General features: G+C 38.2%; 1 protein-coding gene across 2 annotated transcripts in view; it reads right to left on the reverse strand.

Annotated features, from left to right (window-relative positions):
* Window positions 1-27,866, reverse strand: part of NRG3 (neuregulin 3) — a gene marked incomplete at its 3' end in the record, with an annotated part of 410,289 nt that overhangs the window by 108,003 nt on the left and 274,420 nt on the right. For both annotated transcript variants that reach the window (XM_082002522.1, XM_082002521.1), the window contains exon 3: window positions 1,234-1,307. In XM_082002522.1, the coding sequence (XP_081858648.1) occupies window positions 1,234-1,307 (74 nt within the window). The remainder of the gene's footprint in view (window positions 1-1,233; window positions 1,308-27,866) is intronic.

Here is a 27,866-nt window from a genome sequence, read left to right on the forward strand (position 1 = left end):
TCTTTTCTGGGCTTTGTACTGTATCTATATGAATTTCACCTCTATTCCTGAAAGAGTAAAGCGAGAGTCCCTGTTAAAACCAAGGCATATAGGTACCACCCTGTGCTGTTGTTAATTGATTGTCCTTTCGCTCACTTTTAGGATACAAAGTACCTTTTTCCTGGACTTCTATGTTGACACACATACAACCTGGCAGAGGTAAAATCTGCCTATTCATTATAGGCGCTACACTTTACCATTGAAGATTAAGCAAAAGGAAAAGCTAAACCAAATACAAAGCAAACTATAACAGGGGCTGTACAACAGAGCGCTACATAGCAACAGGTGTCTTTGGCAGCAGGCTTTCACATGGAAAAGCACAAGAAAATAAACAGAAAGCACAAAAGACCACCAGAAGAACAAGCATTATGCTTCACAAAACACAAACAAAACAAATCAAATTTTAAAGAGCAACCAAAACCAGAAGACTTCATACATTACAGTTACCAGGTATAAGAACAAAAACAAGACTGGAGATGACCCTTTGTTGTATGCCACTTCATTAAAAAATTTAAGATAAACAACGTTAATTAGTAAATGGATTCACTTCCAAGAAATTAATCGTGGATAATATTTTTGACATAATTTTATTAGTCAACAGAATCTGAAAAGGGCAACAGTGGAGTAGAATACATACGCAGATAGTATTCTGGCATATACTGAGCAGCGTAATAGAAAGTTACTTTGTCTCCACATTACTACCTGAAAGTACACTTTTACTCTGCAAACACAGAGCAACTTCACTTATAAAACTGAAAAAAAAGCTGAGTTTTGTGTAAACTGACATCACATATTTCCAAGGAGATTATCATCTCTGTAGTGCCAGACAACACAAATTTATTTTCTTTTGAAGGAACCACTTTGCAGCCTACACTTGGTTTCCTTTTAGATTATGTAATTTTATTTGTTCTTGAGTCAAAAGTAGAGAAATGTGAATATTTTGGCTTTAAGCAGGGACAGTATTATTCCAAATCATAAGGAATCAAGTTCTCTGATGGCCTGCCCTGCTGCAGCAGCAGACATTTTATAAGAACAGAGACTGGAGGATATGTTTTGATCCTACCAACAAAAGCAACACCGTTCTCTACGTACAACTGCAATGGTCCATAATGCGCTTTCTGACAAAGGGTCATCTTGCATGGCAAGAATAGCCTCCAGCATGGATTGAAAATATAAGAAAAACATTTGACGTACTTGGATCTGACAAGATTGAGTCGGTTTTCGGCAAAAATTGATCACAGCGGACTCCTTGGTAGCCCTCTTTGCACCTGAGAAAAAGGGGATAAATGACAAACATACGCATGCGGTAGTAAAAGGTTAATTTCAAGGTAGCAAAATCAACTGAAATTCTCCCTGCCAATGCTGTGATGGACTTGCATATTTACAGTTATTTCAACTATTATGGAAGCAAGTTTATTACTGAAACACAATGGAAGCATGTAAAATCATTTGTATTTCAAAAAATTCCCCTCAAACCTTTTCCATTATTTTAGAAACTATGAAAAGAAACATCATTTAAGCATAACCCTTCTTTTAAACATCAATTCAGTGAAACAATCAAAGAAAAATCCTCTATAAAATAGACATATTTCTAATAAAATAAACTCATTTGGTAACGCAAAGCTGCGTATATCTTCTGTACTGTACAAGCCATCAGATTAACAACTTGTTTATCTTTGGCCGTTTGAATAAGCAGGGAACACTTACCTAGCTGTTAATTTTAAGACTAGTTTCTACTGTGATTAAAAGATACTGTGTTTAAGTGTGATGGAGAACATCAGGCATTGTTTGTAAGTGGACAGTCTTAGATGTCTGTAGGACTAGATTTTAAAGCACATAAACCAGAATACCCTCAAGAACTAGCTTCAACTGAGATTCTAATACTATTAATTATCTTGAAACCTTACTTTGAAGAAATTCCATTTACTGCATTTGGACTTTCTCAGAAGTCTCGCTCTCTTCAACTAAGTGTATCAGAATCACATCTTTAATTATTTATTCACCAAGCAATTTTTCAGAGTACAGTGATGGACACTTTAATTATAAATGATAGCAACAGGGAATCCTTATCTCTCAAAGCTCTTGCACATCATATACACAATATGCTCAAATCAGCATTACCACCTTCATTAGGATTGACAACTGCAGCTTGCATGATGTGATAATGTGAGGAGCAGAAGTTATCTCCTTCACAATGTTTCTAGTCAGGCTTCTGCTAAAATTTGTCTTTTAAAATGCTTTTGGTTTAATAAATTAATGCTTCAGTGAGAAGTGCATCTCACCAGCATTGATTCAGGGATTAATAAGCACATTTGTGAGCAAATATGTAAGTTATACGAATTCCCATCAGACTCAAAAATGTAGTAAATATCTACAGTAAGAAAAAGATTTTTAAAAACCCATAGATTTATTATTTCAAAACCTCCCTTTTGGCCTTTCTCCCTCATGGTTACCAAGTGCTGCTTTGGAGATCAGCTTCTTACCAATACTCACCTACCTATAACATGACTGACTGGGAAAAATTGAATTCAAATCCTATGGTAGCATCCATCAGTCATCAGTAAAGGGAGGAAAAAATGTCCCAATTTTCTTTTTAAAATGCAGAATATTCAGTTAAAATTGTCCACTAATCAGAAAAACTGAAGAAGTCTCCATATACTCAGACACTGCTGCATGTACCTTTTGCCTCTGTTTATGAAATATCAGAAGTTGCCTCACATCAAACAGAAACTCTTCTCCACAGTCTTGAGGAGAGTTGGTAGACCTCATTTCAAAGCTTAAGAACAACCTACATGGGCGGGGATAGTCTTGTCTTTGCTGCCCAGGGAGGTGGTGGAGTCACCATCTCTGGAAGTGTTCAAAAAACGTGTGGATGTGGCGCTTCAGGACATGGTTTAGGGGACATGGTGGTGCTGGATTAATGGTTGGACTTGATGATCTTAAAGGTCCTTTCCAACCTAGTGATTCTGTGATTCTGTCTTTGCATTAGCATTTTCTATTAACTTTCTGACATACATTCGTACCTGCCTTGGTTACCCTTACTGTAGTACAGACTTAAAACTCTCTGTGCTATCTGTTGCTCTGCAAGTCACAAAAGTGTTCATCACATAGCCTAATTCCACAACTGAAAACTTTGATGCTATGCGTGAGGATAAAGAGTCACAGAGTGGCATCTCCTGGAAGAGCTGTACTGAGTGCTCGTCAGCATGTGTGAATACCCATCAGCGAGGAGCAGGCACAGCAATGCCACAAGTACCCTCAAGCGCAATGGGAGCAACCCCTTTCCTTCCTCTCTGATGGCCAATGGGGCACATATGAGCCAGCAGCTCTGCTGCCTTCCTTTCCCTATCACTCCATTCTTCACATAACAGAATAGAAACTTCACACTATCTCACTCACAGCTGAGAAACAGAATTTGCACTATTTATTCCAGCTGTCAGATAGTCCAAGTAATTAACTTTGGTCCCGCTAATTAATTGCTCATGCCAGAATTCAAGGAGAGAAATTTAGGTGCTAGGGTTGATTTGGGGGTCTCTATTCCAATCCTACTGTGTCAGGGGCCAAACCAAACATCAGTCTTTTAGTTTAAGAAAGTATTTTTTCTATCATTCAAACATAGCAAAAGGTGCTGTGTGTATTTTCGCCTTCTATTTAACGTTGTTTGCAAGGGTTACATTTTATCAGTTGTAAATACAGCAGATGCTGATAAAGTTGATGACCTCAAAACAATCTGATGGGAGACTCCTGTAACTGGTAAAGTATCACCTCAAGACTGTAAATTAAATGTGTTTCCATGTCTTTCTCTTCCTGGCATTCTAAGAGCAATGGGTTGGAACAGAATATATCACAGAGTCACTTAGATTTACAACTTCTCCCTTGTAAAACTCAGCATCTGTGGCACCTGACTGAATTGTACACTGCCACAACAACACTATACAGTCTGGAGCTAATGATGGGGATATATTCCTTCTCTTAAAATGTATTGGCTATCATATCAAACTATTATTTTCATCCTGACTTTATCATAAATATAGTGCTGCTTTTCTCCATCACTATGAAACTGAAGCGTACAGTAATCAGCTCTTTGACCAACCTGGATAAGTCTAAAGTAACATTTTCACTTGGATAAAATTTCACTTTGATAAAATTGCCACAAGAGGAATTTATTTTTGTTACTTTCAAAATTTAGTACAGTGGTGGCTGATGTATCAAGGAAAAGAAACAATCTTTTAATGTAGTAACATAATCTTACACTAAGATAACAACTACTATGCCCATACATAGCTTGTTTTTTAAATTATATTAACTTTTCAGCAAAGATAAAAACTAAGTCTTCTAGTTGCATTAACAAATGATTTTTGAAATTCGTAAACCACTAAATATTCACAGAATCATTAAGGTTGGAAAAGACCTCTAAGAGCATCAAGTCCAACCATCGACCCAACAGCACCATGCCCACTAAACCATGTCCCGAAGTACTATGTCTACACGTTTTTTGAATACTTCCAGTGATGGTGACTCCACCACCTCCCTGGGCAGCCTGTCCCAATGTTTGACCAAATATTATCAGTAACTGTTCTGCCAATATCACACCAAAGTTCACCCTTGTAATTAAGTCTTGTGAAATTCAAGTCTTGTGGAATATACAATATGACAAAAGCTGATCACGTTGTAGCATCCTATAATCTTTGCTAAAGCATCTGCCATCCATCCTAAATGGGCAGATGTGATAATTGTGCCCATAACACCTGACATTCACACATGCTGCTAATTGGCATCACGCCTCTAAGGGAAACAAAACAAAACAAAAACAAAAGCAAACCACAAAAAAAAAAAGAAGCCTATTAAAACAACACTACTATGTGACATACAGACTTTCAGGAAAGTCCAGCCAAGGTTATTCAATATTGCCATATGCAGCGTGAATGATCATATTCATATTTATGGATGTATTAAGCTGTGAGTAATCACAGTAATCTTGAGAAATGCTTTGATGCAGCCGACTGTTTCAGAAATGATCATTTGATTATACAACAGGCAAATGTTTATTAGGTATGCCTTTTAAAAAAAAGAAAAAGAAAATGAAATGAGGATAAGATACTGCTTGCAGTGAAGCAAAAGCTCTGATCTGTATGTGAGCCCCAGAGCAAAGGACGGAAAGCACAGTCTAAGCTCCATTCCAGCACCAGAAATCACTCCTGTGCTGAAGCACAGCGCTGTATGAGCAAGCCTGGGCACATGCTTAAGTGCAGACCATGGTGAAGGGCTCTACAAACAGTGTTAATTACAGCGTCCCTGCAAAGTAAATATGAAAATGGAATTCTCTATTTTGTGTCTAGATTTTCACCAAAATAATTGTACCTGTCTAGGCTCTAGACCAAAAATATCAACAATGCTGTATGAGTGGAATGATTTAAATCCTCCTGATTAAACAGTATGAAAAGAGGATCACAGGTAAAGGTAATCTGCAGCTGCTAAAACACTCGCAAACAGTACATCCCTAAATTATATCTGCTAAATTCAACTAAGATTATTTTATCATGTGTCCTTCACATCTTTCATTGGTGATGTGCTTTCTCTAGATTATGTCTTATAATGTCACCAAAGACAAACTGCATTGCGCATTGCACTTCACGGAATCACACACAACGTCCTTTGTGTGAAAACATACATGGAGAAACACATTTCTCATTCCTGGTGAGAAGTTTTTGCCTTTCTACTCAAGCATATTTGCACTTCAGTTATTAAAAAGTAAGCAGAGTATGAGCATCTATTCAATCCTTTTGTTCCCCATTTTTAATATTACATAGAATTAATACATGTATATTCTAGTCAAAGAGATCAGACATTTTCTGTGGACATTGCTCAGAATTGTTTCTTGTGTATTCAAACCTTACGGAGCCAAAGGAGATTTCAAATAGATAACTGCATCACATACAAGAATAACACAGCACTCCAAATCCCTAGATTTCAGATGGGACACACTAGTGAAAAGCAAAGTGAATGGGAGCAGGAGTGGGGGTCACAAACTGCATGCTAAGTGATGCTGAAGAATAAAATATATCTAAAGCCAGCAGCAGAAAGAGAAGATATTACAAAGAACCTACTTAGAAGAGTTAGGGAAGGACATATAAAGCTTATGGTCAAGAAGCCATTACCATCACAGTTTACATTTTCCCCAAATACTTCCATTTACAGCTCCATTTCCCTATTAAACCGAAATAATTTAGTTCTCAAGGGATGGTAATGTACAAAAGGCAGGAGACAGAGTGGCATCAGCAAACTGCAGAGGCTATGAAAGATGATAATGCCGTGAACCCCCGTATCTCCTTCCCTCCTTCCCTATGATACTGCCCTATCCCCTAGAAATGGGACTAATTCTTTTTCTTCCTCATGTGCAGTGATCACAACTGCCTTTGACCATGTGAAGAAATATGCATAAAATAATTTCTCTGCACAAAGTCCAGAGTTTGGCAACCATAAGATATAGTACTTCCTCTGAAATGGAAATTTTGAAAATGGCATTTGGAACCTCAGTGACAGACTATACCAGAAGACAACACTGTAAAACTATACATCAGGAAAATAAGCATACCTGAGGCCAAAAGCAATTTGTGACACAGAAATGTCTTAATGCAGTGCCCAAAAGATGAACTTATATAAACTTAGAATCTGATTCTAGCCTCATAAACAGGAGTAATCCAATTTGAAAAATGGAATAGTACCTATGAAAAATTAAAATTAATTTTTGCAGTGTATCCAGACCAACACTTGTTTCCTTCCACTTGTAAAAGCTACAGAATGACAATCTCAAAAATGCTTAGTTAGAATGATCCAATTCATAATTTCAGTGGATCAGTTACAAATTATTTTCTCACGGCACCATTACAGCCATTGTACTGATGATCAGATGCCAATAAGAGTACATACTGCATCTCTTATTTATTCTCTAAGAGAGGAATCAGAGATGATGATAAAGTAATATTCCAACTGTCTATAAATTTTGATCAAGTATGTATTTTCACACAGAGAATGCAATATGCTTTATCCCAGGTTAGAGAGCCAGTTATGCAACAAATATGAAGTAGAAAGCTATGACATTGTATAGGCCATTGGGTTGTCCCACAGTCTAGCCTGAAATATGCCACAAATAATGAAAAATAATTCCTCTGCTCTGCATGTAAGCTAAATATAGACTTCTATGCCTTCAACTAGAATAACCTTCATCAGAATAAATGGAAATTTATATTCATTATTGTGATTGTTATTAGGTGAAGATTATATTCATAAGGGAAGAAAGAAGTAATGTTAACAGTGAGGGTCAGACAGGATTATCATTTAACATATGCAGCATGCCACTAAAGGCAGAAAACAGGCTTCCTAGTTCCAAAAGATTAGATCACTGAATCACAATTGAGAACATTTCTCAGTGTTGTCTACCATGCTCGAAGCCAGACAGAAAATGAACCCTTCATAAAAATCCATAGTTTGCTGGTCAGGCACTCACCTGAGAAGCAAGAGATTCACATTCAGCTTTTGGTGTGAAAATGAAATATTAAAGACTCAAGCCTAGGTTTTCTATATTGCAGAAATGTCCTGATCACTTGATTATTATTTATTCTAGGATGGATTGCTCTTGTACTGTTCTTGGAGAAAAAACTAAAATATCAGAGATACTCCATTTAATCTCAAAAGAGATTGGGGCGGCGGAGGAGGGGGGACAATGAAAAAAGTTTCCAACACAGCTCTAATCACGCATAAGCAAGTGAAACAGTCACGTGTCGAGCCTTGGACAGTTACTACTGTTATCAGGTAACTGTTTACACACAGAGTTTGTAGGGAAATACAAACCTGAAGCAATATTTTAACAGCAAATCAGGTAATGGTTGTTGGAGACTTTTCCAGAAATTGCAGGACTCGGGAGACAAGGTATATATTAAGCAATTCTGGCAGAGATGACATTTTTATCTTCGCAAATCTGTTTCTGTAATTTCACAATGGAAATACTTTTTAAAGTTAACATGACTTTTCCAATATTGTTTCATAAAAGGATCACACAAAAACTTATGAGCAAACTGTTAAAGGAAAAGGCTTTTCTTAATTGTGAGCGTGACTGGGTGTTGGACCGTAAGCACGTGTGGTCTGCTGGCAGTAAGCATGCGGGGCAGGGGGCATAGACAGGAAAAGGAGTAGGAGGAAGGGTGGCAGCCCCTAATACAAAACCAGTTACAAAAGCCTACCACAGCAACAGGAGAAGCTGCCCTTCATTAATTCCTCCCTTGGTCTATTTAATACTCCAACATATATAACTGAATACGGCTCAATCTGCTCCTGAAATGAAACACCAGACTTTACAGCTAGATTAAAAAAATGCATTTTTTCCTCAGTTGTTTCCATGAGTGATATAGCACATCTACCTCATTGCACTCCAACCTATTATAGCGAATCAGTTTTTTAAAATATGCTTCTCACTGGCAGGCTCTATCCTTCTTCCTTGTCGAAAGGTGACAAACTGCAGATATTTTGTAATCAGACTTTTAAAATGCACCGGTGAGATCTTCCATATGTGTTCACTATCTAACACAGCCTTCAGGTCGTGGTTGTGATAATTTTATTAAAACCCATAATGCAATCTTCTAAGTCACATATGACCACAAAAATCCAGTAGCCTCTACTACTTTATATCGCTATGGTAAAGCAATGTTACTAGCCAAACTGTCTAGTTACCCAGTATTTACAGACACCATCAGTAAGCAAAGCAGAAAATGCAAACATGGATTTTCTGACTGCCCTTAGTAACCTCAAATACAAATAGCCAGAGGCTTTTAGCACCAAGAAGAAAAAATGATACCTTTTGTACAAAAAATGTAAACAGAACCAGTCATTAAAAGGTATGTTTAGATAGGTGGGTCTTTACTTTAAAATGCTGTGGATTTATGACTGCAGCAACAAGTGCAGCCCTGACCATCAGACTCCTGTGCACTCCCTGCATAAAGTTCTAGCCCTTACAGTCTATGTTATGCACAAAATATAACCTACTAAATATAACTAACTAAAATTAAGCTAAAGTGAACATAAACAGATAAAATCAACAAAATTAAATTAAACTGAATGCATGGCATTAGAAAGAACAAAACTGGGGACCCATAAAGGAGTTGGGTAAAGACATAGTATTTCTTGAACAGAGACATGAATCCCTTTAGATGGGAAGGCCAGAACACTTATCCAGGACACTCACCCCCCTTCTCTTTCTTTTTTCTTTCCTTTTTTTTTTTTTTCCCCCTGAAGTGATCTCCACAGCAGAGATGCAACTTACTGTATAATGAAGGTTTCATATCAGGGTTTGAACATACTTTACTATGTGATTGAATTAAGATATGTATCTGCCTTTTTCTTTTTTTTGAAGAAATAAAGTTGACTATTGTCTAAAGAAATAGTACAATTCTTACAGAATGGACAATATCAATGTTAAGAAATAAACCTCACTTTTCTGTCAACTTTCTTTTAAAATGTTGCAGCTTTTAAAAATAAGTATAGCAAGTAACCACAAAGGAAATTATATTGAAAAGGTAGCCAAAGAAGGGTAAGAAAAGTTTTTTTTCCACATCATTTGCCCTAGAACCAGGCTAGCGGACATACTTCAACATCAATAGAGAAATTGAATCAGATCTTTTAAAAAATCATACTTATTGGTGTAATTAATTGTATTTTTTCAGGATGTAAATTGTCAGTGCACCTCTCTGAAATCGGGAAATACAATTATGCTCTTGGTGCAAATGGCATAGAGATTAAAGGTCACAGTTACAAAAACCCGAGTCATTGCCCAGATTTAGATAATACCACTTTCAACTAATTTGTTGACTCCAGTGTTTCAGGATCCTTTTGCCTTAGAGAAACTCAGTGGGGATACTTCAGGAAAATCTGAATTCTCTAAATCCTCTGTAGGAACCACTGAAGTAAATGAGGCTTTTAGCATTTAAAAAGGAGTTATGTGGATTTCACTTAAATGCCTCATTCAAAATTATGCAGGAACCACTGAATTATCCTTCCTCTCTTGATCTGGATTGTTTTACTTCTTTGTCTTTCATAAAAGGTAGGTCAGAAAAAGAAATAAAAATTAATAAGAAGAGTTAGTAAAGCCGTTCAAGCCACCCAGACCTATGGCAGCACCTGAACTAATAATAATTTTCCTCCTCTCAACAACAGATCTGCTGTTTTTTTTTTTTTATTTGAAGGTGTTCCCTTAAAAAAAACCAAGAAGCTTCATATGCTTAATCAATGCACATAGTCCACGCAGAATTGTTACACAGTGGTCCTGGTCTACAGTATTTACTTAAAACTCAGCTTAGGTTTTATATCCAAAGATATAAATTTATTGTAATATTGATAGTTACTTGGGATCAAATTTACTTGAGGCATATCCACATGCAGGTCACCATTTTATACTAATACACAGTATTAGTCTTCTAATACATAGCCTTTAGTCTTCTCATTGGATAGGAATTATCTTCACCCACTGAGGATAATAAAATCCTTAAGAAATTATTTTTCCTTTTGTTTCCATAATATGTATAACTGGATACAAGTCTTATGCATAACAATTTGAAGTAGCAACATAGCAACTGACTGTAATTTAGTTTTAACAATCAGATTGTAGCAAGCATGTGAGAATTTGAAGAGGGTACAGTTACAAGTCAGCAGCAGGTGGCTAGAATACAGTCATGTTTCAAACATGAGTGATGTATAATCATGGATGCAGAAGGCACTGGGATCTAGACAGACCTACTTATGCTGCTTGTCCAATCAAAATCAGTGTATTTATTTAAATCCATATAAAATAGACAGATGCTTAAGTTCAGTGCTGAATGAAGCCTAATTGACATGAGCCTCTATCTCTGGCCTGCTACCACATCTATTATATATGTCAAATCTTGTTATGTGGATTCAAAGAAAAAAAAAACCCTCAGCAAAAAAAAAAAAAAACAGTAACAAAAAAATCCCACTTTTATTTATGATTGAGCTAGGATGAATTCCAAGAACAAGTTGCCACAGCCTGTTCAGTCTAGTAGTTCAATACAAGTTCATCTCATGTATCCACACCAAACCAACTTACCTATGGCAGCATTTTGACCAGCCCCAAGCATGGCACAATGCAATAATACTGCCCTGTCCCAGGGCTTTATCTTTCATATTTAATTCAATAGAAAGATCAACACAGACTTTCTAGTCCATGTTGCACCATCTAAAAAAAAAAAAACAAACAAAAAACCCCTCCTCCTTAACAACAAACTTCAATCTGCAAACCACAAAAGCATTAGAAACTGTCTTCAAATATCATTTAATAAACAAAATGTTTAACCAACTAACCGAGCAATCATTTCTCTGCTATTTTGGATTTAACCAGCCAGAAAAACTGAAAAGCTTTGATTAGGTTTTTCCACAATATACCTCTGCTGTGTGATAAATTATTTACTACGAATGATAAATGGATACAGTCTTTCATTATGTATGGTATTCATCGGCTATAAGAAAGCTTTTGAATAAATGGAAAGTGATTTCATACCATATTCAAAGCCTTGTGCAGCCAAGGCACAGATGAAAGCTACATTCAATACTTGAAAAAACAAATGAAAACGAGACCTTTGCTTTACATTATGTCTGCCCATGATTAGAATCTTTATAAAAGCCCTTCAAAACTCTTCTTGAAAACATCTTTCATGGACTGGACTTAGGCAGGAAAAAAAGATGTCTGAAAGTCAATACAGAAACGACAAAAAGATGTAAAATTTTTAGATGCTATCACAGTATTCAGTAGGAACATACCTCACATTCAAGTGGCCATTTGTTAGTGATGCCAAATTAAACAATAAGTGAAGCCATTCTAAAGAGAGTTGCTAGCTCACTAGAAAGTAGCTTAACATGTTTGCTGGATGTGTTTCTTTTCCCAGTTTCCATGCACATTAGAAGCTCAACATTAATGTCTTCTGCTTCCAGCTACTTAATGAAAGCAGCAACCCTGGGCTTTTTTCAAAAGTTTTCAAATATGTTTTTCATTTTGTTGCATTGAGTATTTCCTAATTCAAAGACAGAGCCAAAAATACTCAGAGAAATTAAATTATCTATTTCAAGCCCAAGCTAGAAGTACAATGGATCCTTTGCTTATCATTAAAAAGTCATGCAAGACTTCTTCCAGTCCAGCCCTGCAGATTCAAAAACATTTTTCAAATTTCAGAAAAACTTTCTAATTTTTTTTTTTGGACAAATTTTAAAATACACATAGGAACTCAGATGCTTCTCTAGTAATAATATTAATATTAGTAACAGTAATATTAGTAATAGTAACATTAGTAACATATTAATAGTAATATAGAGTAACGTTTCTCACAGACTCCTCTCCTAAAAAGCTCAAGGCCACATCAAGCCAACGCTTATCTACAGAGAGTAGTGCCTCTGCCAGACACTCAAAACCCCTCAGTAATTCAGTGAGGTATTTGTTTTGTACCTGTTTTTATGCCTGGTTTGGAAAGAATAATTGAAGCAACTCTGGCGGTGCCAGTTAAAATATCCTTAACTACTAAGAGAAGGTCTACACAAATGATGCCCTCTCACTTCACGGTGGGAAATAAACATGCCTCTGCTACTGTATCTTATATTATCAGCACACATCGCATTTTAGATAAGAACAATTTGACATGCAATGTAATTGCCTAGCAAAGTTAAAATAGAGAAACATTTTCCAAAATAACTCTTCTTTAGCATATTAAGTATAATTTAGAACCCAGAAAATTAATGGTGTTAAAATTCAAGCAGGCCATTTTCTGGAGACATTTAAAGTTGCTAGCTGAAAAACACCAAACCTTTAAAGTTGCCCCATTATACAGAAAGATTTAGTAGCAAGTCTGGCGTAATTTTTTTTTTTTCTGAAGAGAGAACTATATGTATTTTAATGACATTATAGCACATGTATCACTATGTAGATTTAACGTAAAACTAGCAGCTAAACTTCTCCTGCAAATGGATCAACAGCTTACCAGTCAGGGAAAAGTCCTGAGGTCAGCTGACTAAATTGACCTAGCAAGTTTAACCCCTACAGAAGGCAGGAAGCTGCAGCCTTCATTGCATTATAGTGCCTACTGCAGCTGGCAATCCACCAGCTTAAAGCTTCAAAACATGCAATGAAGACTCCAGCCCAAAGCTGTCCCGAGCTTACTTTGCTCTTTCCTTAGTTCTATGACAAAAGAAAAAGTCTGTAGGAGCTAATACTGGAGAAGCACAAATGTGCAACAGGAACAGCCCCACCCAAAAGAAAAAAACCCAGCTACCTTATCATCCACACAAAATGCAGGTGGACTTCCACAGGAACAATATGGCAAGACCCTTACTACACTAAATAAGCAGGAAAAATAACTGAAGCTGAAATGAGATGTCTAACAACAACAACAAAATTATGTTTTAAACAAAATTTTATTAGAACAAGGAAAAAACTCCCCTCTCTGTTCCACTGTGAAATCTTGACCTGAAGCCTTCTTAAGTAGTTTCTTGTTTGTGAATTAAAAGAACCTGCGTCATTAAATACTAGTGATTCAAGCATTTCTGTCCACAAGTTAAGCTTCAGCAACCAATATATCTGTAATTTAGTAGGGTTTGGATGAGTATTTTTCAGACTACAGGATGTGTATTAACGGCAACTATTTTGACTACTGACAGTGCCTGACCCATCAGTGACACCATTCTCTATCTGTGGAAAATGGAAGCTTTTCCAATGGAAAACAAGGAAAGTAAATTTATTAACTGTAAATAGTAACACAATTCTAGGTTATAAATTCAGCTCAAGCTCCATTTTTTGATCTGTTCAAGAATAATTTAAAATTATAATTATTTCATTACTCCTTGTGCACACATTTAGAATTTCAGCACTGCCCATCAGTTGTGGAGGGTTTGTTTACACAACACCAAGTCTTGTAACAACGTATCTGAATGCAGTTATTTTCTATACAGGATAAAATTTCCAAGCTTTTTAATTCTTCAGAGTGAAGAACTGAACTACACCAAAGCCCAAGGATAGCATGACGCTAAAAAAAATAATAGGATAATGTTTGTTTGCCCAGCTTGCATTTAAAAATAACAACTCAGTTTCTTGGCAAGTAGCAGTTAACACAAAAATCACTGAAATAGTTGGAGACATGCTGATGGAACACAAGCTATGCATTATTTTGAAAAAATGTATGCCTTAGTTTAAGCAATAAATATTATTAATAGAAAACTTTTCTAACAAGCATGGTGAGTAGTTTTCAAAAATTTATAGCAGAGATGAAAGCATGGTGTTTATTTCTGATTCCGGTATTTTAAAAGCTATTTTTAATACATTACTTCCAAGTAGGTTAGCTACCCAAAACAGCAAGTAGGGACAAATTTATATTGCTCTATGTCCATTTTAATACTTGCTTCTCACTACCGTCTATGTGCTAATGCACAGGAATCCAAACCATGTTATTTCATAGTTACTTGTGGACAGAAAGTAGTATAACCAGGGCATTTTAATTTGCTGGCTTTCCTGCAGCTTCTGTAAGCAGAGCAGCAGGAAACAGAAACATTATAGAGACAAGGGAGTTCTCAAGAATTGTGCAAATATTTACACCCAGGTTAACACTACTGAGAGAATTAATTCCTTCCTATCAGTTCAGCTCTGCAAAATACCAAACTCTCTTACGTTAAGGTATATAAAGTGCTTAGGTTCAAGCAAATAAATGGAAGCTACATGAAAGATGGTTACGCATTGAAGAGAACAGCACTCACAAAAAGACCTGCTACATTCAAGTTCACAATTTGCGTCTCTTCTCAACACTTTTAGAAACGTAGGCAGTTGCATGAAAAGTCACCCGTGCTCTGCCACCACCTGCCAAACCCAACAAAAAAGAAAACTTTGAGAAATAGAATATTACTAAATAATGGTAACTCCAACAGGTAGCAGTGATCTGACGTGCTTCCTGCCAGAAAATACTTACAAGACTCCTGCTCAATTCCATTTTCAAAATAATGGCAGCTGAGGGCAAGAATCAGGAAAGTCATTATGTCCCATTTGAGATTATTCTGTAGATTAGAATTAGTCTCTGGTGAGACATCTCTATGAACTTTGAGGAATACCTTTGCTTCTCTTGAATTCCTAATCATAAATCAACTGAACTCAGCGAGGTGTTTCTGATAATTCTCTTCTGAATTCAGGCGAAAGAAAAGCAGCACAGCTTGTACTGCCTCTAGACAGTGCTACCAAGTTTTTCTCGTCACATACACACAAAAAGAGCTGAACAGGTCATTCTGATCTTATTCATTCTTATTTCAAAGGAAATAAATACTAGAGACTAAAGCCTTTATGAGGAAGAAAGCAGAAGACGTCTGCTCCGCGGCTCTGCTCCAGGAGCCACAGCACTTTCCTCATGTGTGACCTTCAGCCAGTCACTTAACAGCGTTACCACTCACAACGCCGCTGCAGTAGCGGCGCAGTAGGATCAGCACAGCCGTTCCCTCAGCTGGAACTTTGTGAGGAGAAATTATCAAAAAACATGCAATAATGGTGGTAAGGCAAGCACGAAAGCTATACAGGTAGTAAAATAAATACACCTTTGACATTTTCTACAGAAAGCAGAAATCTTGCATTGTCAAGCTCACTCATTCATTCAGCATGTTTCTCTTCAGAAAAAAAAAAGTTTTTTTATAAAAATGAAGGTACATTAATTAGAACAAGAGAAACAGATGTCAAATCAGCCTTGTAGGTCTTTACTGAACATAGCAACTTGCCCATATACTTTACAAAGCCCTCACAACTGAGCCACACTGTGTTTTAAGACTGTTTGCAGTAACAGTGGTACTGCCGCTGTTACTCAATATTCTGCTCTCATAGCTGCTACAAATCCCTAAGAGCTCATATTTAGAAGTCACAGAAAGTAATGACCAATAATGTTTACTAAATCACAACTCCTCAAAAAAATACACTCCTACGTTATGCGAGTATGACACAGATCCTACATTACTAGGAACGTGAGCTCACACCACTTAATATGACTGGAAAACAGAAATGCTCTTTGCAACACCAGTAAGGTACAGTTAACTATCAGGCCAAATTCCAAGTCTTTAGTTAGCACATTTGCAGAGAAGTCCCATGTAATTTACCTGAAAATAACTTCCCCGTAGATGTTGGCATTTCGTGTGTAACGTAGAATAATACTAGTCAATCATAAAAAACATATAGATAAAAATTAACTAATTCTTAGTAAATGCTAAAGTTATTAAATTTCTTCCATCAAATCCAAGTTCTTCTTTTAATTTTGTTGATGTCACCCACACCGAGTGTGGCAGGCCGAGGCCGACTCGTGCGGGCTCGCTGGCTCAGGCACCTCCCGCCGGACACACCTTCTCACCCACCTCCCGTGTCGCTGACCGCTTCCCGCCGCCGGTCGCGCGTGCTCCCCAGGGCGCCTCGTGATCGTCGCGTGGGCACAGCGGAACGTGTGAGACGTGCCGTTTCCCCGGGCAACCGGAGGAAAAAGGCGGGACTGAACGGTATAAAAGGCGGTGCTCACGGCAGCGGGGCGGGATTCCCCCGCTGAGAGGAGAGCGCAGGGGGCGCTGCGGGCCGGCGCTCGGCTGCACTGCGGTGACTACTCCGTGCTTAACTCTGTCTTCGCTGTCCTTTTCCTTTCCCTCTCTCTTGCTCTCACTTCTTTCTCTGCCCATAAAGCTTGGAGCCTTCCCAACCGATACATAACCCCGTTTGTGTTCTAATCTCGACCGGGGTGATCAGATCGAACTCTAAAGGTCTGGGGTCTCCCAGAGCCTTACAGTACCTTTACCATTTCAGCTTCAAGACTTTTACCGTTCTTCCTCTTTTGTTAGGCTCTTCATACTAGTAGACTCGGAGGCAAGACTCTCCAGATCAATTTGAAGCAAATCTGCAGAGAAACGGGTGTTGCTGGAAGACACCTGCTCCCTTGCTACACCCCCCCGGTTTTCCACCTGGGAAGACTAGGATGGAAGTACTCAGCAAACCAGACCAACTTCCAGGGGCTGCCTCTTATGCCGAGCATCCCAACAACATAACTGGTAACAGCACAGCCTGAGGGTCCTGGAGGTACCATGGCCAGCTGGATGCCCAAAATGCACTCCGACATCAAGACAGTTCTGCATCTGGCCCAGTCTTCAACACGTCAAAGGGACAGCACTAGTACCTTTGTAAGTTACAAATTATTTATGTTTCACTGTCAGGATAACGACTGTGACAACCCACTGTAATCTCATCCTTCTACGTCTCTTGAGACCTTGTTCAATTCTGTAAACATCTCAGAAACCAAAGGTTTTGTTAAGCATGATGTTATATGACGCAGTAGCATATAGCTCAATAGAGATTACTACCCATGTCTTTACTGAGCTTTTTGGTACAACTTGGCAGCCAGAGGTGTGTTCCATGATGCAGCAATTATTTTATTAGGACTGAGTTAGCTAATTTAAGGTTAGCTTGGACATTTCCTCATTCCCTTTGTTACAGACTATTCTACATGCTGCATTGCCATCCTTGGTATTTTTACACCATTGCTATTTACTGGTATTTCTCCCCTTATAACTGCACAATGAAATAACTACATTTGTATATAAATTTATTATTCAAAAGTCAGACCAGCCCCGCAGTGAAACATGTTTATCCCACTTTTGTGCATGGAATAGTAGTCTTCTCATATATCAACAATGACTCGAGTCATTACTCTACAAACTCATCATCATTATAAGTTTACCTATGCCTCTAATGAGGAGGATTTTTTCCCCCAGCCGTAAGTATTTAGTAAGTTCCTTTAAACATCAGTACACAGATCAGAAAATAGAAAATGACCAGGCTTGGTTTTTCCAGTAATACAAAACAGCTTTTTCCTTTTTGGTTGTCTTTACTGCCTTTCAAATTTATTATGAGATGCTCATTAATTTTATTTATTTTTACTAAGTGTGGTTCTAAACAGAAGAGAGCCCCTCTGAAAAATATCATCATGCTTTGCTTATTGCCCAAGTATGTTGGCTCTTCCTGTTAGAAGTATCCGCCCCTTTGCTCCCCTCCAGCACTTAAATGATCTACATGGTAAATTTAATTTGGATTCTATCCTGTTAAATATGGTTTATAATGTATCTTGCATACAGAACAATGCTTCTGTTTTGAACTATGGAAAAAGAATACAACTTGTTTTAGAGCTCTGCTATTTCATTCCTACAGAGAGGAGGTAAGATTTTGCTCTTTAAGTGGATGTAATAAGGCATTATTATGTTACCAAAAGCCAACAGTTCTCCAGCCCAAATATGTTCTCTACCAAATGCTTAGTGGGGAAGAGAACTTCTCAGAATATATGGCTATGAATAATATTTTAAAGAAATTAAAAGATAGCCAACTTAAAGCAAGTGGGGGAATCCATATACTTGAAGTTTAAAATACTCTTTTAATTTACCTCACATGAGTTTGAGTTCAAGATTTATAAGGAAAGAAACATGAATTGCACTTAAACCTGGTGTCCTCTTCAATTTATATAACAATCAGTAAGCATTTGTATGGGATTGACAATAAAATGGTTTAATTTGATATAAGCATAAAAAAAGGTACCCTGATGCAATAGGGATTCATGTAGCAGTGTTACCAACTTAAAGCTAGTACAAGGATTAATAATTTAAAGTCTTAAAAATAACATTAAGGAAGATACATACTGCTGCCCTTTCCTTTTATATGCTTAATGAATTTCTTTAAAGATTGCACGATTGATTTAAATCCATGTTCTCATTAATTTGCTTTGTTTCTAGTGTTCCTCTGGAGTTCAAATAAAACAACATAAACAAAACCAGATATTGGGGGTAAAAGTCAAGTTAAACCTGAGCTAGAAATCAGCATTTTAAAGCCTCAGGTTTAACATAATCTAATGTGATGCATAAAATTAAGTACTTATGTTTGTTTTTAGTAATTTTGCCATGTCAACTCCTGAGTTTATCGTTTAACTTAAATAGACTAATTACAAGCTAAATGCTTTAAAATAAAAAAATCACCAAAAAACCTAAACCCATCTTGGTTTCCAATACATAAGAAATTGACATTATTCCATTATTCTTAGAATACATTTCATGCATTCCAAGAAATTGACATTATTCCATTATTCTTAGAATACATTTCATGCATTCCAAAGCATATGGGTACTATACTTCAGAAAAATAATAAGTATATCTGCATTAATTTTAGCAAACAGGTGAAGTTAATTCTGTGTATTCCAAATAATTCTTTAAGACTCTCATCTTTTGATGGTAATCATAAACACAAGAAAATTGTTCATCTATAAAAACATGTTCTTGGTTTCATAAGTAATGGTTTTCCCAGATATGAAATATAAAATTATGCCTTATTTAAACAAACTCAACCTGCAAAGATTTACAACTTAATATGAAGGCTTCTGTCTCTAGAGCCATATCGCAGAAAATTAAATCCATCAATCCTGAAAAATGTTTTGCTTTTTTTACTACAAATTCTACCAGAGTCAGGAAAAAAGTTTCAAGTAATTAGCAGAGTTTTGCATATCTATCACTATTAATAACCTGAGTCCCAGAGTGCTACGGAAGGGAATCTATGAAATGAATAAACAATATAGTAGTCACCTGAAAGAACTGCTTCCTTCAGCACCTTCCTAAAGTTTGCTTCTGGAAGACCGAGGCCATTCTCTCACCTCCTTTACCTCCAGCCTTCTGCAGTTGCCTTTCACCAGTTCTTACACTTTGGGGGAAAAAGAGAATCTCTTGTAGCAGTCTTGGAACTCTTCCCCGCCCTTTACTTCTTGCAAAGTGGATTCATTCTTATCTTCCTCTACCCTTACGGGTTTAAAAACCTGCCTCAAAACCAATATATCCTCTGAAATGTCCCAATCACCTACATAGCCTAGACTGATCCAGAATTTCAACTCTCAAAGATGCTCTTGCTCTTTTAGAAGAATACTACATACAGGAGAGGTTGAGAGCTGGGATTGTTGAGCTGGAAGACAAGGCTCAAGGGGGACATTATTGACATGCAGAAATGCCAGGTGGGGGGACTGCAGAAGACAAAGCCAGACTCAGTGATACCCTCTGAAAAGACAAGAAACAATCGGAAGGCACTGAAATAAAGGAGACTCTACTTAAATGTTAAACACCCCTCTGTTTTACTGTGAGGGTGGCAAAACACTGACTGGAGTATGTTGCCCAGAGTATCCATCCTTTGAGGCTGTCAAAACTCAAGTGGAGGGTCCTGACCAACATGCTGGAGCTGACCTGCTTGAAAGGGGGTTGGACTAGATAATTTGCAGAGGCGTCTTCCTGCCTTAAGAATTCTCTGATAAACAAAAAGATAATTTCTCTGAGAATTACAAAATTTCCAACAGTAAAAAACCAAACCAAACAAAACCCAACCTCCCCTCCCCCCCCCCCCAAAAAACCACAACAAAATCTCCGCAAATGCAATCCTTTCCAGAGGAGCAAAATTCACCTGAAGCCAAGCATTTTCCATAAATCCCAGTATAATTGTTAACAATTACTTGGCATCGTGAGAGACAGATGAGGGGGAAACAGATTTCCATATCTGAAAACAACATTCCCTGCTTTCTGAATGAAGTGCTCATATGAGTCATGGAAATCAATCGTTCAGGCTCCTTTACTCAGTAAAGAAAGATCTAGGATCTATATATAGACATTGTTTTCTCCTCCACATGCCCCAAAGCTTGAGGTTTGGTTCAATCACAATTTTTGCTTTAAGAGTAATTCAGCTCACTTAGAGCTATAATACAAAGAATAAATGAAATGCCATGTGTGAGCTGATTATATTAGTTTCATTTTTCCCTTTTTTAATAAAAACATTTGAAGACTTTTGACCTTTTTATCTTATTTTGATTGATACAGTAAATTGCACCCTCGGGAAACAAAGAAGAGGAAGCAAGAGCTAAATCAGAAATGGAGGCAAAGCAAAAAGTTGCATACAGCTTGGAGAAAGCACTTTACAGAAAAGCACATGGTTGTAAAAAACAAGACATTTTTCTGAAGTCTAGCTGACACTATCTGTAGTAATTCACTATTGGAAAGCAACTACCAAAAATATCAGTACAATACAAGCAGTTGTAAAACATTGCACCTATTTTCCAACCACCTCTGTCAGAGGCTTACTGAACTTTTTTCCTCAAGAGACACTTATTTAACAATCACCAATGATTTCTTTCTGTACGTTCCTGCTATCTCAGTACATGCAGCTGTGGATTTCAAAAAAAGGAGAGCTTTAATGATTCATAAAAGTGAAGCAGCACTAGTTAGATTACAAAGAGAGCGAAGCAAAACCAGTTCTGAAGTTCACTGTATACAACTGAGCTTATCCAAGCCTTGTATCTTTCTTGGGAAGAAGGAACACATATACAGGACACAGGTTTCTCAGAGGAAGTAGAAACTGAAATAAGAACTAGTCACGGGACTTCTATTCCTAAGTAGAGCCTCAATTTCTTTCCCCACCACTTTAGTGTCCAAACAGCATCCAACATTATCTTAACGATACATGGAGAATCAAATTTATTGCATAGCCTTTCTACTGTATTCCCAGTAGGAAAGGATACCTATGTACTATCTGTTGCACTCCCATTCACAGGTTTTCATAAGGAGAAGGTACATGTATAGATGTGGATAGTATGTGATAACATCCTGGTTTGAGCTGGTATCTTACCATACTGCTCACCTAGCTACAGCTGGACTAAAAGGCAATTGGAATAATTACTGCTCTTTTCTACAAAATTAAAGCCTGCCTAGCCGTCAAATGTTAGCACAATGCAAGTCTCCTCATATGCATTAAGCACAGAATCTGTTTTTCATCCCCAACTCCCTACCAAACTTCAAAAATTTTTAAAACCCAGGCTGACTTCCAGCTACTGTGACTGATACTACTCAACAACTCAGCACAGCCTCAGCTACCTTTCAGGAGGACAGACGTCAGTACTCTTTAAAGATTTTCTGCACACTAATCCCCTTATTAGTTTAGCACTTACTCTTTCCTCCCCATCCCACCACCACAGACGTTTAAATAACGCCTACATGACCCAACATTTGCCTAATTCAATTTCAGAAGGACAATACTGCCCCTAAAACATTCTGTTTTACTTAACCGATATAGCCACAAAAGCTGCTATCTGGTGGTGGGACTTCAGTTAATTAAATTGATGTTTCAAGGCTTCTGAAGACACCTGGTGAGATGATAAAACTTCCTTGCTACAGCAGAGAGGAAACATGCCGAGCTGAGCTGCATGTACTTACCAGTATGATGCCTCTTGAGTGAAACCAGTTCTTGACTCTCGGAGCTTTCTTGACAAGCAGTCTGGCAAGACTTCCCTGAGAGGAAGCAGCTCAGGCTATGGCTACTCAGGCTACGCAGAAGCAGAATTCATGCTATGGCCACCTTGAATTTTTGGCACACCAAGACAACTGTATTTAGCTTAGAAAGCCTGCAGCTGAAATGGGCAAGTGTCTCTAGGTGGAATGAAGTCTAACGATTAAAGCATAGTGTGGACTGTGGACCCACACCTCTCATGTGAACATCAAGTTTTTGTAATCCAATAAAAATGCAAAGATGCAGATGGAGTCAACAGAGCTATCATCTGATTTTAATACCTTCTCCTACAACCTATACGCCGTGTTACAAGGCTAAGCACCTGCACCACTCAGAACTCTCTTGTTGATTATATTAGGTCCCTCGTGCTGCAGGATGGATCAGGCTCCCTTCCTACTTGGTGTGAATCAGAACTCTCTTCATAAGCAAAATAATGAGTTTAAGAAAGCAGACTACAACTGTAGAAAGAAAAAAAGGCGTATGATTGTTTTTTCTTCTCTTTTTATACTAGCATTATACTAGTTGTTTTGTATTTTATCAGGGTTGTTTGCGTGCTTACGCACCTACTTCAGCTCTCAGTAAACACAGGTTTCACAACTATAAAAAACCATACATGAAATATGTTGCTGTCCACAGTTTCACCTCTGTCTACATTTTCACAATCTTGTGCATTTTATGCACCTATGTTCTGTAAACACAGATTCTCTGGCACTTCAACACACTTGTGGATGCTCTAGCAGAAGAGGACTGCTGTCGTTTCTATTTTAAAGCTCTGAACAGATGTTAGACTGCACAACACAACAAATAACTTCAGATGAGTAAGATGAGATGATTTTTCCAGACATTCTAAAATCCTGTAACTGTTCCAAGGCTGAAAACTGAAATTTTACAACGATATAGATATTCTATAGCCTACCTGAATTTTTCATTATCCCTAAAATAGTCTTCCTTAGTGACAGAGCCTACAGGAATTACATAAATGTCTTTTTCAAATACACAATGTCACTGAAGGTCCCAAAACGATGGTTTCAAAATTGTTTATTTAAAACACCAACCCCCCCCCCCCCCCTATTTAAGCATCTGAATAATTAGTCCTTATTTTCAGAGCTTAAATATGTGAGGGTCTAACAGTCAATGGAACTGGCACTTGGCCTCTGAGCTTATTTTCTGGCTCCAAAGCAGTACTTAACCGTGTTTAATTTCCAGTGTGAAGTTTCAATGGGAGCACTCACACACCCGAAGTTTAAGTGATTTTTGGAAAGGCTGGATGGGTAGCTTCCCTTATATCACAAAATATTTCCCAATCATAAGCTCTCTCCCAACCCTCTACTGGAAAAAATAAGGCTTCCTTGAAAAAAAAAAAAAAAAAAAAATCAAATCTCAAATTGTCAGCACTTGATGAAAATGTGTCCAGCATCCCCTCATCCTGACAAATGCATCATATACATTTATAGAGACAGGCAGGTTCCCCCTGCTTCAGAGAAGCTACGCATGACTAATATTAATAATGAAGACTCAGTACAGTTCAAGTCACACATGTAGGACTTAGACTTAATCTAGGATTTAAGTGGACCGTAAACTAAGTCCTTAACTAAGACTTAAGCAGATTGTAGTTCATAGCTATTTCTTTACGTATTTCTGAATTTTCTTTTAGAAGAACAACAGGAAATAACCTATGATTCTAATATTTATCAAGAATTTTATTTTTATATTCAATTTACATTGCACAAGTAAAGTAGAAAATCATCATCTTTGTAGTCTAACCTTAGCCACTTTCTAGTGCTTAGTTGGTAATTTATTTTTTTCAATAGCAAAAAAGAGATGGTTTTGCTTGTTTGAACTGAAATGCTAGATGTATCAATTGAGAATGGATTGAGATAACCCCACCAGGCTTGAAATGTACAAAGCTACATTGTGCAAAGGATTTTAAGTCTTGCAAACTAACTTGTAAAGCTGGTTTCAGTATAAATACATGTGTAAAACAGGTCAAAGGAGTACAGTATTTTTTGGGCTGTAAGAGAATTTCACAGAGCACCTTTAATATAGATTACATACACAGAGAATATTAATAAAAAAGACTGCTAGAAATACTGCAATTATTAGTAGAACCTTTTATATACAAAACCTGGTTTTTTGAGAATGCTTACAACATCATTTTTGCATCCTTTGGCAACAGGAAGATTTGCCCTTGTGTTGTATTAAATTAAATTGTCACATGTCATAAGCATCATGCCACTGTGGCTTCTAGGATATTAGAGGCCCAAGAATTAGTATCGACAAATTTTCTTCATAAGGGCTGATATCCAGAAACAAGCTACAGTCAGTCATTCATTATACATACACAGAAAGGCAGTAAGAATATTAAAATATTAATACCTAGAATATGGGTGGAAAGCATAATCAAACCTGGTGATATGATTTTCAGCTGCAACCAGCCAAGAGTTGCACAGCTGGCTGACTTTTGTAAAACAGTAATTCTTAAAAAAAAAAAAAAGAATCTGAAGTTGCCTAAAGCATGCTCAACACTAGCCTTTTCATGGGCTGAGAACCATCTGGACCAGCTCCAGGTGAGCACATTGCAAATACACCTGGATAACAAAACCAGTCACCTAAACATTTCAAGTAATTCAAGTGTGTATTTACACTGTGTTGTTTTGTTACTTATTTTTAAATATACATCCAAATTTGGAATGAAAAAAATTATGTCACAGACAGCTGGATCCCACCCCCTCACCCCCCGCCATTTACAGCACTGAAAGATTTGCTGTCCTGTCCTGGTTTCAGCAGGGATAGAGTTAATTTTCTTCATAGAAGCTAGTGTGAGACTATGTTTTGGATTGGGGATGAGAAAATGTTGATAAGGTGCTGATGTTTTGAGTTGTTGCTAAGTAGTCAAGGACAGTCCAGCTTCTCGTGCTGGCCTGCCAGCGAGAAGTGTGGGGGTGCACCGGAAGCTGGGAGGGGACACAGCTGGGTCAGCTGACCCAAACTGGCCAAAGAGATATTCCATACCATATGACATCATGCCCAGTATATGAAGTTGGGACAAAGAAAAAGGAAGGGGTGGAAGGACATTCGGAGTTATGGCGTCTGTTTTCCCAAGAAACCATTACACATGTGATGGAGCCCTGCTTCCCTGGAGATGGCTGAACACCTGCCTGCCCATGGGGAGTGGTAAATGGATTCCTTGTTCTGCTCTGCTTGTGTGTGCACAGCTTCTGCTTTACCTATTGAACTGTCTTTATATCAAAACATGAGTTTTCTCTCTTTTACTCTTCTGATTCTCTCCCCTATCCCACCATGGGGGAATGAGTGAGCGGCTGCGTAGTGCTTAGTTGTGATTTAACCCCAGCCAGCACATCCTTTGTTCCTCTTGAAATGCAATATGGATACACAGAAATGTGTATTTAGCCCAAAGATGAAGTTACCTAACCAGAAACCTGGTTAGGTAACTAGTGGGAGACCTCCTTCTTCCAGATAACTTTATCATTAGTTACTCCCAGGGTTTTTTTTTGTCATTCTGATTTAAATTAATTCTGTATTCTGCTAGGAGACAACCTCAGTGCAGCAATCCCCTTCTTCATTAATTCCCAGAAGACTACCACCACCTTAGGCAAGATCAGGTTATCTCCGCTCCATCTCAGCACTAATCTGGAATCACAATGAAAAATACTGCATGGAGGGCTTCTTCATTGCTGCTCTAAAATTATCACTTGTACAAAAAAAAACCCCAAACACACACATATACTTTGTCATTTACTCACTTTCACAAGACCCTGTTCTAGGAATTATATTTGTATTTTAAAATGCTTTCTCACAGAAAAATGTCTACAATAAATGTTTCATATGCTTCAAAGTTCTCTTACTAAGTTTTTAAATCAAGAAGTCTCAAACTCATCAGTTCCACCTAGATACTGGGCTAGGGAACTTCCTTTCCCTTTTTTCCCCAAAAGAATTATGAATTTAACTACAATCTTGACATAAAAGAACTGTAGAGAATCATCAAATAAGAAAACAGCAAACAGGCTGATTTTATGGATTCTTGAAAGCCTGAAGTTATCAATCTGCATAGCAGAAGAGAAAGAAAAGAATTGTCTTACTGGAGACAACAGGCAAATGCTGCTGATAGCAAGGACTGATATGGTCACAGGAGCCATCATCTTTTCTCTTTTTTTTTAGTAGCAGTTTTCCTGATTTACAGAATCACAGAGTCATTAAAGTTGGAAAACACCTTTAAGATCATCAAGTCCAACCATCAACCCAACACCACCATGCCCACTAAAACATGTCCCAAAGTGCCATGTCCACACATTTTTTGAACACTTCCAGTGATGGTGACTCCACCACCTCCCTCGGCAGCCTGTTCCAATGTCTAAGCACTCTCTCAATAAAGAAATTTTTCCTAATATCTGGTCTCAACCTCCCCTGGTGCAACTTGAGGCCACCTCCTCTCATTCTATCACTAGTTACTTGGGAGAAGAGACCAACACCCACCTCACCACAACTTGAAAGCAAGTAGTTGAGAGCCTCCTCTTCTCCAGGCTGAACAACCCCAGTTTCCTCAGCTGCTCCTCATAAGACTTGTGCTCCAGACCCCTTACCAGCTTCGTTGCCCTTCTCTGGACATGCTCCAGCACCTCAGCATCCTTCTTGTAGTGAGGGGCACAAAACTGAACACAATATTCAAGGTGCGGCCTCACCAGTGCCAAGTATTGGGGCACAATCACTTCCCTACGCCTGCTGGCCACACTATGTCTGATACAGGCCAGGATGCTGTTGGCCTTTTTGGCCACCTGGGCACACTGCTGGCTCATGTTCAGCCAGATGTCAGCTAGCACCCCCAGGTCCTTTTCTGCTGGGCAGCTCTCCAGCCACTCCTCCCCAACTGTAGCGTTGCATGGGGTTGTTGTGACTCAAGTGCAGGACCCTGCACTTGGCCTTATTGAACCTCATACAGTTGGCCTCGGACCATCGATCCAGCCTGTCCAGATCCCTCTGCAGAGCCTTCCTGCCCTCCAGCACATCAACACTCCCACTCAACTTGGTGTCATCTGCAAACTTACTGAGGGAGCACTTGATCCCCTCATGCAGATCATCAATAAAGATATTGAATAAGACCAGCCCCAAAACCGAGCCCTGGGGAACACCGCTTGTGACCGGCCACCAGCTGGATTTAATGCCATTCACCACAACTCTCTGAGCTCAGCCATCCAGCCAGTTCTTTACCCAGCAAGAGTGCATCTAAGCCACGAATCACCAGTTTCTGCAGGAGAATGCTGTGGGAGACGCTGTCAAAGGCTTTACTAAAGTCCAGGCAGACAACATCCACAGCCTTTCCCTCACCCACTAGGTGGGTCACCTGGTCATAGAAGGAGATCGGGTTGGTCAAGCAGGACCTGCCTTTCATGAACCCATGCTGGCTGGGCCTGAT

The sequence above is a fragment of the Phaethon aethereus genome (assembly GCF_964289735.1).
Source record: "Phaethon aethereus genome assembly, chromosome: 7".
Lineage (NCBI taxonomy): Eukaryota > Metazoa > Chordata > Aves > Phaethontiformes > Phaethontidae > Phaethon > Phaethon aethereus.